We start from the raw sequence: 12,773 nt of genomic DNA, 5'->3' as shown, positions 1-12,773 counted from the left end.
GTCAAGCTTGTCTGATAGTGGCCTGACTGGTAGGGGCAGGAGTTTGGCTTGGAGAACAGGGCAGGGTGAAGGCAGTAGGTTGTCCACTGTCTTCCTCTTGTCTACAGCAGCTTTCTTTTGCCTTGATTTGAGCTGAATTTCAGTGATGTGAATTGTTTTCTGCTTAATAAAATGAACTCTAGGTGTAATAGAATGTGAAGGCAAATAGTTGTAATAAATCACCTGCACAAGCAAAAAAAAAAAAAAATGATGACCGTGTTTCTGTGTTTCTGTGTGCAACTCATCTTTAAGCATCTTTTGTAGGGCTGGATGAGTGGCAACAAATTCTTTCAATTTCTGTTTGTTATGAAAAGTCTTTATTTCACCTTCATTCACAAATGATAGCTTTGCAGGATATACTATTCTGGGCTGGCAGTTTTTCTCTCTTAGCACCTGGGCTATATCTCGCCATTCCCTCCTAGCCTGTAAGGTTTCTGATGAGAAGTCAGCTGTGAGTCTGATTGGAGATCCTCTGAGAGTAATCTGACGTTTCTCTCTTGCACATTTTAGGATCTTTTCTTTATGTTTCACTGTGGTGAGTTTGATTACAACGTGTAGTGGTATGGATCTCTTTTGGTCGTGTTTATTAGGGGTTCTATGAGCTTCCTGTACTAGGATGTCTCTGTCCTTCTCCAAACCTGGGAAATTTTCTGCTAATATCTCACTAAAAAGCCTTCTAATCCTTTCTCCCTCTCCATGCCTTCAGGAACTTCTAGAACCGGAAAGTTGGGTTTTTTTTTTAATAGTATCCTGAAGATTCCCGACAATATGTTTTAGATTTCTAATTTCCTCTTCTTTTCTTTGCTCTGACTGTATCCTTTCCTGTTCTCTGTCTTCCAAGTCCGATATTCTCTCTTCTGCTTCACCCATTCTGTTTGTAAGGCTCTCTAATGTTCTTTGCATTTGATCTATTGAATTCTTCACTTCATTATGATTTCTTGTCACTATCACAGTTTCCTGTTCTACTAGTTGTTTCATTTCATTTTGATTCCTCCTTAATATTTCATTTTCACGAGAGAGATTTGCTATCTTGTCCATTAAGGATTTCTGTAGTTCAAGAATTTGTTTTTGAGAACTTCTAACTGTTCTTCTCAATTTTTTGAGATCTGCTTCTTGCATTTCTTCTATCTCATCATCTTCATAATCTTGAATTGGGGTGTCTTTTTCATTTGGGGGCGTCATAGTGACTTCCTTGTTCTTATTACCTCGGTTTTTGCGTTTGTTATTTGGCATATTGGAGATATTTGGTTTCTTCACTGTGGTGCTTTTTCTTGTTATACTATGACTGTAGATTAAGTGGACTGTCTGTTTTTCATGGCGCCTTAGAGGCTTGAGATGGGTGTGGCCTGAGAGCTCTGTTTGGTGTGCCAAAGGTGACAATCCCAGGTTAGGCGTGGTAGATCTTTCTCTCTTTCTTTCTTTCTCTTTTTGATTCAAAAATGGAAGTAATTCCGCACAGCTGAATGAAGTTGGAGGTAGATAGCAGGCAAATGATATACCCACAGGAGCTAGAGATCGGAAGCTCTTTCCCAAGGACCACACAGGGAATCTGTTCTGCCCTCAGGGTGGGCTCAAATTCTCCTTCAGTCTCCCACTGGATTGCCAAAGTTACGGAATTGTAGCGTCTCTGGAGAATACTCACGTGAATTCTGTGAGTTCTCTTCCCCACTGTCTCTTTTTTCACAGTCTCAGTTCAGTAGCACCACAAATTCACTAGGTCCTAATCTCCTGTTAATTCACCCCACAGAGTCAGGTTTTTCTGCTAGGCTCAGGGCCGGTGCAGACCTGAGGTCGCTCTGCTTATGACGTATGTCCGAGATGGCGCCTGCTCTTTGTCTTGCTCACCTTTGAGAGGTGAGCAGAGAGAGAGAAACCCGGGTCCGTATTGGTCACTTTTTTCTCTCTCTCTCTCTCTTCTAGTTAGCCTGGTGAACTTTTCCCCCTGGGGGCGTTCCCTCTAGTCTCCTCTTTCTGCTAGCCTGCTGGTGTCTCAGGCTATTGAGGTTCAGCTCACCTCACGTTCCAGCGCTGGTGTGTAGAGTCTGCCGCTGGTGTCCTGAACTGCGGGCTCCCACGCTCTCCACGCAGGTCCACTGTGAATCACTAGTTCTGAAAGAGTTTCTTCTGCTGTTTCTTCCGCTACTCTTCCTTGAACCTGCAGTATCTCCACTTTTATTAAACTGTCTCTTCCCGGACTATCAGTGTGCTCCCTTCCTATTCCGCCATCTTCAACTTTTATTTAAAAAAATAATATTACAGAGCTATAAGAAATTCTGTAATATTTCTGGAAAGCAGCTTCCCCATTATTAGATAATGATTTCCTTTTTTTAACTTATATTTAATAAATATAAATTTCCAAGGTACAACTTTTGTCACGGCTCAATAGGCTAATCCTCCACCTGTGGCACTGGCACACTGGGTTCTAGTCCCGGTCGGGGCACTGGATTCTGTCCCAGTTGCCCCTCCTCCAGGCCAGCTCTCTGCTGTGGCCTGGGAGTGCAGTGGAGGATGGCTCAAGTCCTTGGGCCCTGCACCCGCATGGGAGACCAGAAGAAGCACCTGGCTCCTGGCTTCAGATCAGCACGGTATGCCAGCCAAAGTGTGCCGGCCACAGCGGCCATTGGAGGGTTACCAACAGAAAAGAAAACCTTTCTCCCTGTCTCTCTCTCTCACTGTCCACTCTGCCTGTAAAATAAAGAAAGAAAGAAATAAAGAAATATTATAGAGCTACAAGAAATCTTGTAATATTTCTGGAAAGCAACTTCCCCATTATTAGAAAATGATTTCGGTGAGAGAAGCGACGGCGCATCGCGGTGCGGCGCAGCTCCGGCTCCCCTTTCCCCCTTGCAGGGCGAGAGGTTTCTATGGGGCACCCGCTGCCGCCGCCGCCGCTACCGCCACCGCCGCTACCGCCGAGTGCTGTCTCTATGGCGAGGAGGAAGAGGAGGAGCGCGAGCTCAGCGACACAAGTACATAAATAAAGGATAAAGTATTTTATGAAACAAATCTTCAATCAAGTATAACATTTTGATGCTTGGCATCTAGACTCTTGTGCCCTCACTATGCCAGCAGCAACTGTAGATCATAGCCAAAGAATTTGTGAAGTTTGGGCTTGCAACCTGGATGAAGAGATGAAGAAAATTCGTCAAGTTATCCGAAAATACAATTACGTTGCTATGGACACTGAGTTTCCAGGTGTGGTTGCAAGACCTATTGGCGAATTCAGGAGCAATGCTGACTATCAGTACCAACTGTTGCGGTGTAATGTAGACTTGTTAAAGATAATTCAGCTAGGACTGACCTTTATGAATGAACAAGGAGAATACCCTCCAGGAACTTCAACTTGGCAGTTTAATTTTAAATTTAATTTGACGGAGGACATGTATGCCCAGGACTCCATAGAGCTGCTAACAACATCTGGTATCCAATTTAAAAAACATGAGGAGGAAGGAATTGAGACCCAGTACTTTGCAGAACTTCTTATGACTTCTGGAGTGGTCCTCTGTGAGGGGGTCAAATGGTTATCATTTCATAGTGGTTATGACTTTGGCTATTTAATCAAAATCCTGACAAACTCCAATTTGCCCGAAGAAGAACTTGACTTCTTTGAGATCCTTCGCTTGTTTTTTCCTGTCATTTATGATGTGAAGTACCTCATGAAGAGCTGCAAAAATCTTAAAGGTGGATTGCAGGAAGTTGCTGAACAGTTAGAGCTGGAACGGATAGGACCACAACATCAGGCAGGATCTGATTCATTACTCACAGGAATGGCCTTTTTCAAAATGAGAGAAATGTTCTTTGAAGATCATATTGATGATGCCAAATATTGTGGTCATTTGTATGGCCTTGGTTCTGGTTCATCCTATGTACAGAATGGCACAGGGAATGCATATGAAGAGGAAGCCAACAAGCAGTCATGACATGAAATAGTTCTTTTATTTTATTTGAGCTACACACATGCTTGTATATAGGTTTTATCTCTGGTTGAATCCTTTGAACAATAGACAATACTTTCCCCCCTTTCATAGCCCATTTTATTTCCTGCCTTTCAGTACTAAGTATGACCATTCCTATCTCAGATATCAATAAATAGAAATGCATTCAGGTAAAATTTGGCCTTAATTTAATACACTTGTTAGCAAGCGTGTGTGACAGAAGAGTGGGGAAAGCTACATCATACTGAATATTTTGATAAACTTACTGACTTGAGGTTTGTTTTTCCCCTTTCCTAAATTAACTAGCACTGACTGTAATTTATTTCCCTGTTTCATGTCTCCCTTCCATTCTACAGGAGTTTTAGCTATTTGAGATTGTGGACCATCAATTTTGCACTTTAGAGAGTGATTCTGACTCAAATCCTCTGTTCCATCAGATATTTTGGTTTTTCTTGCTCTTAGGTGGAAAAATGACCATCTGCCAACTTTATACAGTATTTTCTTGTTTTTGAACCCAAATTACAGCACTTTCATGGTGCAAATTGTTGATTAAGCAAGACTAACAAGAAAAAGAGACAAGGAAATACTGAGGAGCTTAGTAACTGTTGTTTCTATATGTAGTGTTTAATCTTCCAAGCACATCTGCTGTCTGTCAGTTTCTAATTGGCTTGTGTAGGCTGCTCTGTGACTGAAGAATTTGCAAACCAGCTTTACACCCTTCAGGAAAAATCCCTTGTGATTGGACATTTAGTATCTGCCAGGAAACTGGTATTCATGTTGTTGAAGGTACAGTTTTATGATAGCACACGTCCCCTGATCTGCTTATTATTCCGTCACTATTTACCCTTTCTTTTTATTTTGTAACCATACTTACAATGTCCTTGATTTGTTAATTACACAAATCAATTTCATTTAAAGTCCAAAGATAACAAGTCTTTAGGTATATTTTTATCAAATTAAAAGACAAAAAAATTGTGCTTTCATAGTTACTACAAAGTTAAATAATGGAGAGATTTGGTGCAAAATAAAACACAAAAATATATATATACATATATGTATAGCTAATAAAACTACCTGAGGAGTGTAATGCTTGTTTATTTTTTTGTGTATATCTTTGCAATCTATTTTATATATTTTGACAAAAGAGACTGTGAAATATTAGCCATGCAGAATATGTGACCAGACCAGAGCATGTGCAGGAAGACTTTTTGGTAATCATTAACTCTACCTTGAAATGATGGACTCCAAGTTATAATGTGTTATCTGCACTTCAATCAGTAATATTAGCAAATCTCCAAATGTTAGCCACATTGGTTTGTTTCCCCTGTACATTCTTTATTCCTGACAATATAATACTGTAACTGGGCGGTCCTTTTTAAACAAAACATGATTTGCAAAACAGAGGGTATTATTTGTTTTTAAAGCTTTTGTAAATAAAGGCTTCAGAAATGTTTTCTTATAAAAAAAAAAAGAAAATGATTTCTTTTTTTTCAACTTTTATTTAATAAATATAAATTTCTGAAGTACAACTTTTGGATTATAGTGGCTTTCCATCCCCAATAACCTCCCTCCCACCTGCAACCATCCCATCTCCCACTCTCTCTCCCATCCCATTCTTCATCAAGATTCATTTTCAATTATCTATATACAGAAGATCGACTTAGTACATACTAAGTAAAGATTTCAACAGATTGCACCTACACAGACACACAAAGTACAGAGTATTGTTTGAGTAGTAGTTTTACCTTTAATTCACATAGTACAACACATTAAGGACAGATATCCCACATGGGCACTAGGTGTACAGTGACTCACCTTGTTTACAATTGGCACTCTTATTTTATGACGTCAATAATCACCCAAGGCTCTTGCCATGAGCTGCTAAGGCTATGGAAGCCTCTTGATTTCACCAACTCTGATCTTGTTTAGACAAGGCCATATTCAAAGTAGAATTTCTCTCCTCCCTTCATAGAAAGGTATGTCCTTTAATGGCCCATTCTTTCCAATGGGTTCTCACTCATAGAGATCTTTCATTTAGGTCCTATTTTTTTGCTGCAATTCTTGGCTTCCCATGCCTGTGAAACTCTCATGGGCTTTTTAGCCAGATGCAAGTGCATTAAGGGCTGATTCTGAAGCTAGAGGGCTAGACAATGATTTCAAAACAGATTTTTGTTTTAGACAAAAACTGCTAGTATCCAGTCACCACTGAAAATTTTTTCAATTTTTACAGTAATTGCCTCACCATGTTAATTCTTCAGAAATTGACTCTGATATAGATCGTTGAATGTGTGTGCTTCTTTCATGTTTGGGGATTTGCAACTTTCCTACACATCTTCAAAGGCTGCTGTGAATCCCTAGACTGATTAAGTCCTTAGAGCAGGAGGTACTACACAGTGACTGATGATGAGGTTTGTGTTTCAGGATGTGTGGTCTGTATCCTGGGAGCAATGTATGCTCATGGGATCATTTTGGATGGGTTACATTGCCAGTGTGTCTCAGATGACTGTTGCTTCTCAGTAAAAGGAATAAGTGGAACCATAAGTGTTGTAGTAGAGTTGATAGATGCTGTAATTAAAGCTACCACAATGTGATCTACAATGAAATAGTAAAAAATAAATGATTAATTTAGATGGAAGTGGCATCCATGCAATCACCCAGTCAAGAACGATCCAAGTTTTCTTCAGTGAAGAGCATCCCCTGCACTCTGATCTGGAATTTGTGCTACAAATTTAGTGTATGAACAAATACGATCTGATCTTAGCTCTTTTAGAGCTCACTTTCTAAAGAGGGAGCAAACGAACAAACTTAAAATAAACCAAACACATCAGAATCCTACAAGAACAACAGTACAATCACAAAAACAGCCTAAAGTGATAAGCTGAGTGGTAATGTGGAGTCTCTAGTAAGCAGTCCTACAAGAACAGGCGCCATTTACCTGAGACTTGGATAAGAGACAATGACATACGGGGCAGATATGGGAGGAGTGATCTGGGCAGAGGGATAGAAAGCACAGGAACCTGAGCAAGAAGGTCAATTGCCAGTGTCATGCAAGTTAAGGGAAGTGGTCACATGAGGTCAAGAGAGGAAAGGCACAGCCACATAGGATATAAATGCCAGCCAAGTTTAATTAGGGGTAAAGTTAAGTGGGTAGAAAGAAGAAAAACAAGCATGGCTTATGTGTTAAAAAGGAATATGAGAGCCAGAGATGTAAGTTCCTTTTTAAGTACTCATAAATGAGTTGTTTGAAGTTGGGATTGTTTGTTACATCATTTTTTAAAAAAAAAAAGATTTATTTATTTATTTGAAAGAATTACACAAAGAGAGGAGAGGCAGAGAGAGAGAGGTCTTCCATTCTCTGGTTCACTACTCAATTGGTTGCAATGGCCAGAGCTGCAGCAATCCAACGCCAGGATCTAGGAGCTTCTTCTAGGTCTCCCAAGTGGGTGCACGGGCCCACAGTCTTGGACCATCTTCCACTGCTTTCTCAGGCCATAGCTGAGAGCTGGATTTCTTTCTTTTTTTTTTTTGACAGGAAGAGTGGACAGTGAGAGAGAGAGACAGAGAGAAAGGTCTTCCTTTGCTGTTGGTTCACCCTCCAATGGCCGGCGCACCACGCCTATCTGAAGGCAGAAGCCAGGTGCTTTTCCTGGTCTCCCATGGGGTGCAGGGCCCAAGGACTTGGGCCATCCTCCACTGCACTCCCTGGCCACAGCAGAGAGCTGGCCTGGAAGAGGGGCAACTGGGACAGAATCCGGTGCCCCGAATGGGACTAGAACCCGGTGTGCCGGCGCAGCAAGGTGGAGGATTAGCCTGTTGAGCCGCAGCACTGCCCTGAGAGCTGGATTTCAAGTGGAGCAGCTGGGACAGAATTGTTGCCCATATTGGATGCCAGCCCTGCAGGCAGCAGCTTTAGCCACTGCATCACAGCACCAGCCCCTTACATCATTTTTATCTCAGATTCATGAAGCATAAGTTGGTTCTGTGTAGAAATGACACTTGACTTTGGAAAATACTAGAAAGGAGGTGTTTGCTTATGTGAATACCATCACACAGTTGACAGTGAATGGCTTCTTTTGATCCCAAGACACTAAATGACTTTGGGAATGAAATGATAGACAGTTTTCTTACCAGCTCTTAGGTAGGATATGTGTAATGTCCAAGTTCTTATGGATTTTCCCTGTCTAATTCACCTGAAAATAATGCAATTGCACCAAGTGGCCACACTAAAGGGTTTGTGTTTTCTTTAACTTCCATGTTATATCGGGGCATGTTAAAGTGATCATTCTCTGATGAATCAAATAATAATCACACATCCCAAAAAAATTTGCACACAAACATTTACAGGGGGAAAAAGGAGAGACATTTATCTTTGTGTTGTGGGACCAACCATTTTCTTCTAATGAATGAATTTTGATTAGATAGCAAAATGAAATTAAGGAAGAGGAATTCTTTTGTGTTTTAGGGCCTTGTGTTTGTATTACAGATATGTATTGATCACGTGCTATGCTAAGTCTGTCATGCAGATAAATTATTCATTGGTCTACTCAGACACCTGGATTCTTTGGGAGAAATATTTTGTACCATAAAATAGCTGATAATTTACCCCCTCTCAATATGCACACTTGCTTATTTTCTGACATTTTAACTTCTTCCATACATACAATTCCTCCATTAATTTTTCAGGACCATATTGAAGATGATTTGTGCATTTGCCACAGAAGCCTTGAAAACGTTTTTTTGAGGACTGCATGTAGCTTTCTGCTTTAAACAGTAAGTTGGGGATAATCCAAGATGGCAGAATAGAGAGGGAGATCACTGGTCATCCAGGAAAAGATAGTTTAATAAAAGTGAAGATAGTGTAGTCTCAGGGAAGAGTTAGGGGAAAAAAGCAGAGGAAACTCTTCTGGAATTAGAGGGACACAGTGGATCTACGTAGAGGGCACAGGTGCCCAAGGCTCAGGACCCCCGCTGCAGAGAGCCTCCAAACAAGTGCTAGAAAGAGAGGTAAGACAAAACCGCAGTAGCTCAAGACACTGGGGGGAAAGTGGCAGGAAGAGCCTAGAGGGAACGAGGCTTGAAGCCCCGTGGGGGAAAGTACACCAGCCTAACTAGAGGAGAGAAAAATAAAAGGGATGGTAGGACATGATTCTCCCTCTCTACTCACCTTACAAAGGCATGTCAGCCAATAGAGCAGGCACTATTTAGGACATCCCTAACAGCTGTGTCAGTTCATGGCTGTGCCCGCCCTCACCCAAGTAGAAAACCTGACTCTGTTGGGGAGTAATAACAGGAGACTAAGACCAAGTGAATGTGTGGAGCTTATGAACTGGGACTATGAAAAAAAAAAAACTAAGGGTGTGTGGGTGAACTCACTGTGTGGCTGAGACATGAGGAGTCTCAGTGGGAGACACCACAAGCTTGGGTGGCCCTGGCTACCCAGTGAGAGACATTGCAGGGAAATCTGAGCTTACACTGAGGCCTGCACAGATCCTTTGTGTGGTCCTTCTGACAGAGCAGATGAATATTATACCCACTGGGGCTAGCGCTAAGGCACTGATCGCCATTGAGGAGAAGAGCTCAGCTGAGTGGAATTACTTCCCTTCTGATTAGAGAGGGAGGGAGGGAAGGAGGGAGGGAGAGAGAGAGAGAGAGATTGATTTACCATGCCAAACCTGGGTGTGTCACTTTAGGCACACCCTTAACCCTGAAGAACTGAACAGAACTCTCTGGACACACCCATCACAAATCTCTAGAAATTCACCAAAGCAGACAGCCTACTTAATCTACAGACACAGTATAACAAGAAAAGGCGCCACAACGAAAAAAAAAAAAAAGAAGAAGAAACCAAACAATATTTTGACAATGCCAAACAACAAATGCAAAAACAGAGGAAACAAAAACAAGGAAGACAACATGATGCTCCATATTAAACATGACACTCCAATACAAGATTATGGAAATGATGAGATAGTAGAAATGCTAGAAATGGAACTCAAAAAGTTTATGATAAGAATATTTAGAAGGAATCAAAAATAAATGCATGAACTACTGAAATTCATGCAGTACATGACATAAAATCTCTCTCATGAACATGAAATCTTAAGGAGGAATCAAAATTAAAATAGGAATTTAATAAAACATGAAATTGAGATATTAAAGAGAAATCAAAATGAAATGAAGAATTCAATAGAACAAACTAAAAATGGAGTGGAGAGCTTTAGAAACAGAATCAGTGAGACAGAAGAGAGAATACTGGACTTAGAAGAAGACAGAGCACAGGAAAGTATACAGTCAAACCAAAGAAAAGAAGAGGAAATTAGAAATTAAAAAATATTTTTGGGAATCCACAGAATACTATGAAAAACTCAACATTCAGGTCTGGGATTTCCTGAAGGCATGGAGAGAGAGAAAGGATTAGTAGGCCTTTATAGTGAAATACTAGCAGAAAACTTCCTGAGTTTGGAGAAGAGATGTACAATTATAGGAAGCACACAGAACTCCCAGTAAACATGACCAGAAAAGACCCTTGCCATGACACATTGTAATCAAACTCACCACAGTGAAACATAAACATAAGATTCCAAAATGAGCAAGAGAGAAACTCAGATTACTCTCAGAGGATCTCCAATCAGACTCACAGCAGACTTCTTATCAAAGCCAGTCCCAAAAGGACAAATACCATATGTTCTCCCTGATCGGTGACAACTAACTGAGCACCAAAAAGGAAACCTGTTGAAGTGAAATGAACACTATGAGAAACGGTGACTTGATCAGCCCTTGCCCTGACTGTTGATGAACAACTTAATACGTTATCCCTCTTAGTATTTTTTTGTTTGTTCTACTTAATACTTTTGGTTGAATACTGTAATCAATACACAGTTATTCTCAAGTGTTGAAACTTAACTGAAAAGTGATCTCTGTTAAATATAAGAGTGGAAATAAGAGAGGGAAGAGATGTGCAATTCGGGACATGCTCAAGCTGACTTAGCTCAAACGGTAGAGTTAGAAACATACCAGGGGAATCCAATTCAATCCCATCAAGATGGCAGGTACCAATGCCATCTCACTAGTCCCAGTGATCAATTTCTGTTCACAATTGATCATAATGATAGGACTAAGAGCCAAAGGGAGCACATAAACAAGACTAGTGTCTGCAAATACTAGCTTTTAGAATAAAAAAGGGAGAGAACCATCCAACATGGGAAGCGAGATACACAGCAGACCCATAGAATGGCAGATGTCCTAAACAGCACTCTGGCCTCAGAATCAGCCCTTAAGACACGCGGATCTGGCTGAAGAGCCAATGAGAGTATTACAGGCATGGAAAGCCAAAACACTCTGCCAAAAAAAATAAAAAACTAAATGAAAGATCTCCGTGAGTGAGATCCCAGTGAAAAGAACATGTCATCAAAGAAGGAGGTACCTTTTTCTGAAGGGAGGAGAGAACTTCCACTTTGACCATGGCCTTGTCTAAATATGATCAGAGTTGGTGAACTCAAAAGGCTTCCATAGACTTGGCAACTCATGACAAGAGCCTAGGGAGATTACTGAGGCCATAAACAAGAGTGTGAATTTGTTAAGTCAACAACAGGAGTCACTGTGCACTTACTCCTCATGGAGGATCTCTGTCCTTAATGTGCTGTACATTGTGATTTAATGCTATAACTAGTACTCAAACAGTATTTTTCACTTTGTGTTTCTATGTGGATGCAAACTATTGAAATCTTGACTTAATGTATGCTAAACTGATCTTCTGTATATAAAGAGAATTGAAAATGAATCTTGATGTGAATGGAAGTGGAGAGCGAGATGGAAAGGGGAGGGTTGCGGGTGGGAGGGCCGTTATGGGGGGGAAGCCATTGTAATCCATAAGCTGTACTTTGGAAACTTAGATTCATCAAATAAAGTTTAAAAAAATTAAAAAAAGAAACCCTACAGACTAGGAGACAATGGCAAGATATAGCCCAAGTTCTAAGAGAAAAAAGTGTCATCCAAGAATATTATGCCCTGCAGAACTCTCATTTGTGAGTGAAGGTGAAATAAAGACATTTCATAGCAAACAGAAACTGAAGAATTTGTCACCTCTCATCGAGCCCTGGAAAAGAAGTTTAAAGTTCGGTTACACAAAAATACAAGAAAACATGGTCATCAATATGAAAGAAGGAAGGCGGTGCCATAGCTCACTAGGCTAATCCTCTGCCTGCTGCGCTGGCATCCTGGGTTCTAGTCCCGGTTGGGGTGCCAGATTATTTACTGGCTGCTCCTCTTCCAGGCAGGTCTCTGCTGTGGCCCAGGAAGGCAGTGGAGGATGGCCCAAGTGCTTGGGCCCTGCACCTGCATGGGAGAACAAGAGGAAGCACCTGGCTCCTGGCTTCAGATTGGCGCAGCGCACTGGCCATGGCGGCCATTTAGGGGATGAACCAACGGAAGGAAGACCTTTCTCTCTTTCTCTCTCTCTCTCACTGTCTAACTCTGCCTGTCAAAAAAAGAGAATATACCTAAGGGAAATGAAATTGGCAAATAAATGAGCTATCTGCATCTCCATGTTCATTACAGCTCAATTCACAATAGCTAAGACATGGATTAATCCTAAATGCCCATCAACAGAAGACTGGATAAAGAAATTATGGCATATGTACTCTGTGGAATACTGCACAGTAGTAAAAAAAAAAAAAAGATGAAATCGGGTCATTTGCAACTAAATGGAGGAATCTGGAAAACATCATACCGCTTGAAATAAGCCAGTCCCAAAGGGACAAATGTCATATGTTCTCCTTGATCTGTGAAAACTAACAGAGC

The 12,773-nt window shown here is 41.0% G+C and overlaps 1 protein-coding gene across 1 annotated transcript; it reads left to right on the top strand.

Moving 5' to 3' along the window:
• Positions 1-2,820: 2,820 nt before the first annotated feature.
• On the top strand, positions 2,821-5,450 carry LOC100351543 (CCR4-NOT transcription complex subunit 7). Its single transcript, XM_008274394.5, has one exon. It carries the CDS (start codon positions 3,102-3,104, stop codon positions 3,957-3,959), a length of 858 nt encoding a protein of 285 aa, XP_008272616.1. The 5' UTR covers positions 2,821-3,101; the 3' UTR covers positions 3,960-5,450.
• The last annotated feature ends 7,323 nt before the right edge of the window (positions 5,451-12,773 follow it).

This window comes from Oryctolagus cuniculus, chromosome 1 (genome assembly GCF_051225735.1).
Source record: "Oryctolagus cuniculus isolate XC-2025 breed Fujian yellow rabbit chromosome 1, ASM5122573v1, whole genome shotgun sequence".
NCBI lineage: Eukaryota > Metazoa > Chordata > Mammalia > Lagomorpha > Leporidae > Oryctolagus > Oryctolagus cuniculus.
Note: the sequence above shows the minus strand (reverse complement) of the source record. Positions and strands in the feature narration are given on the sequence as shown.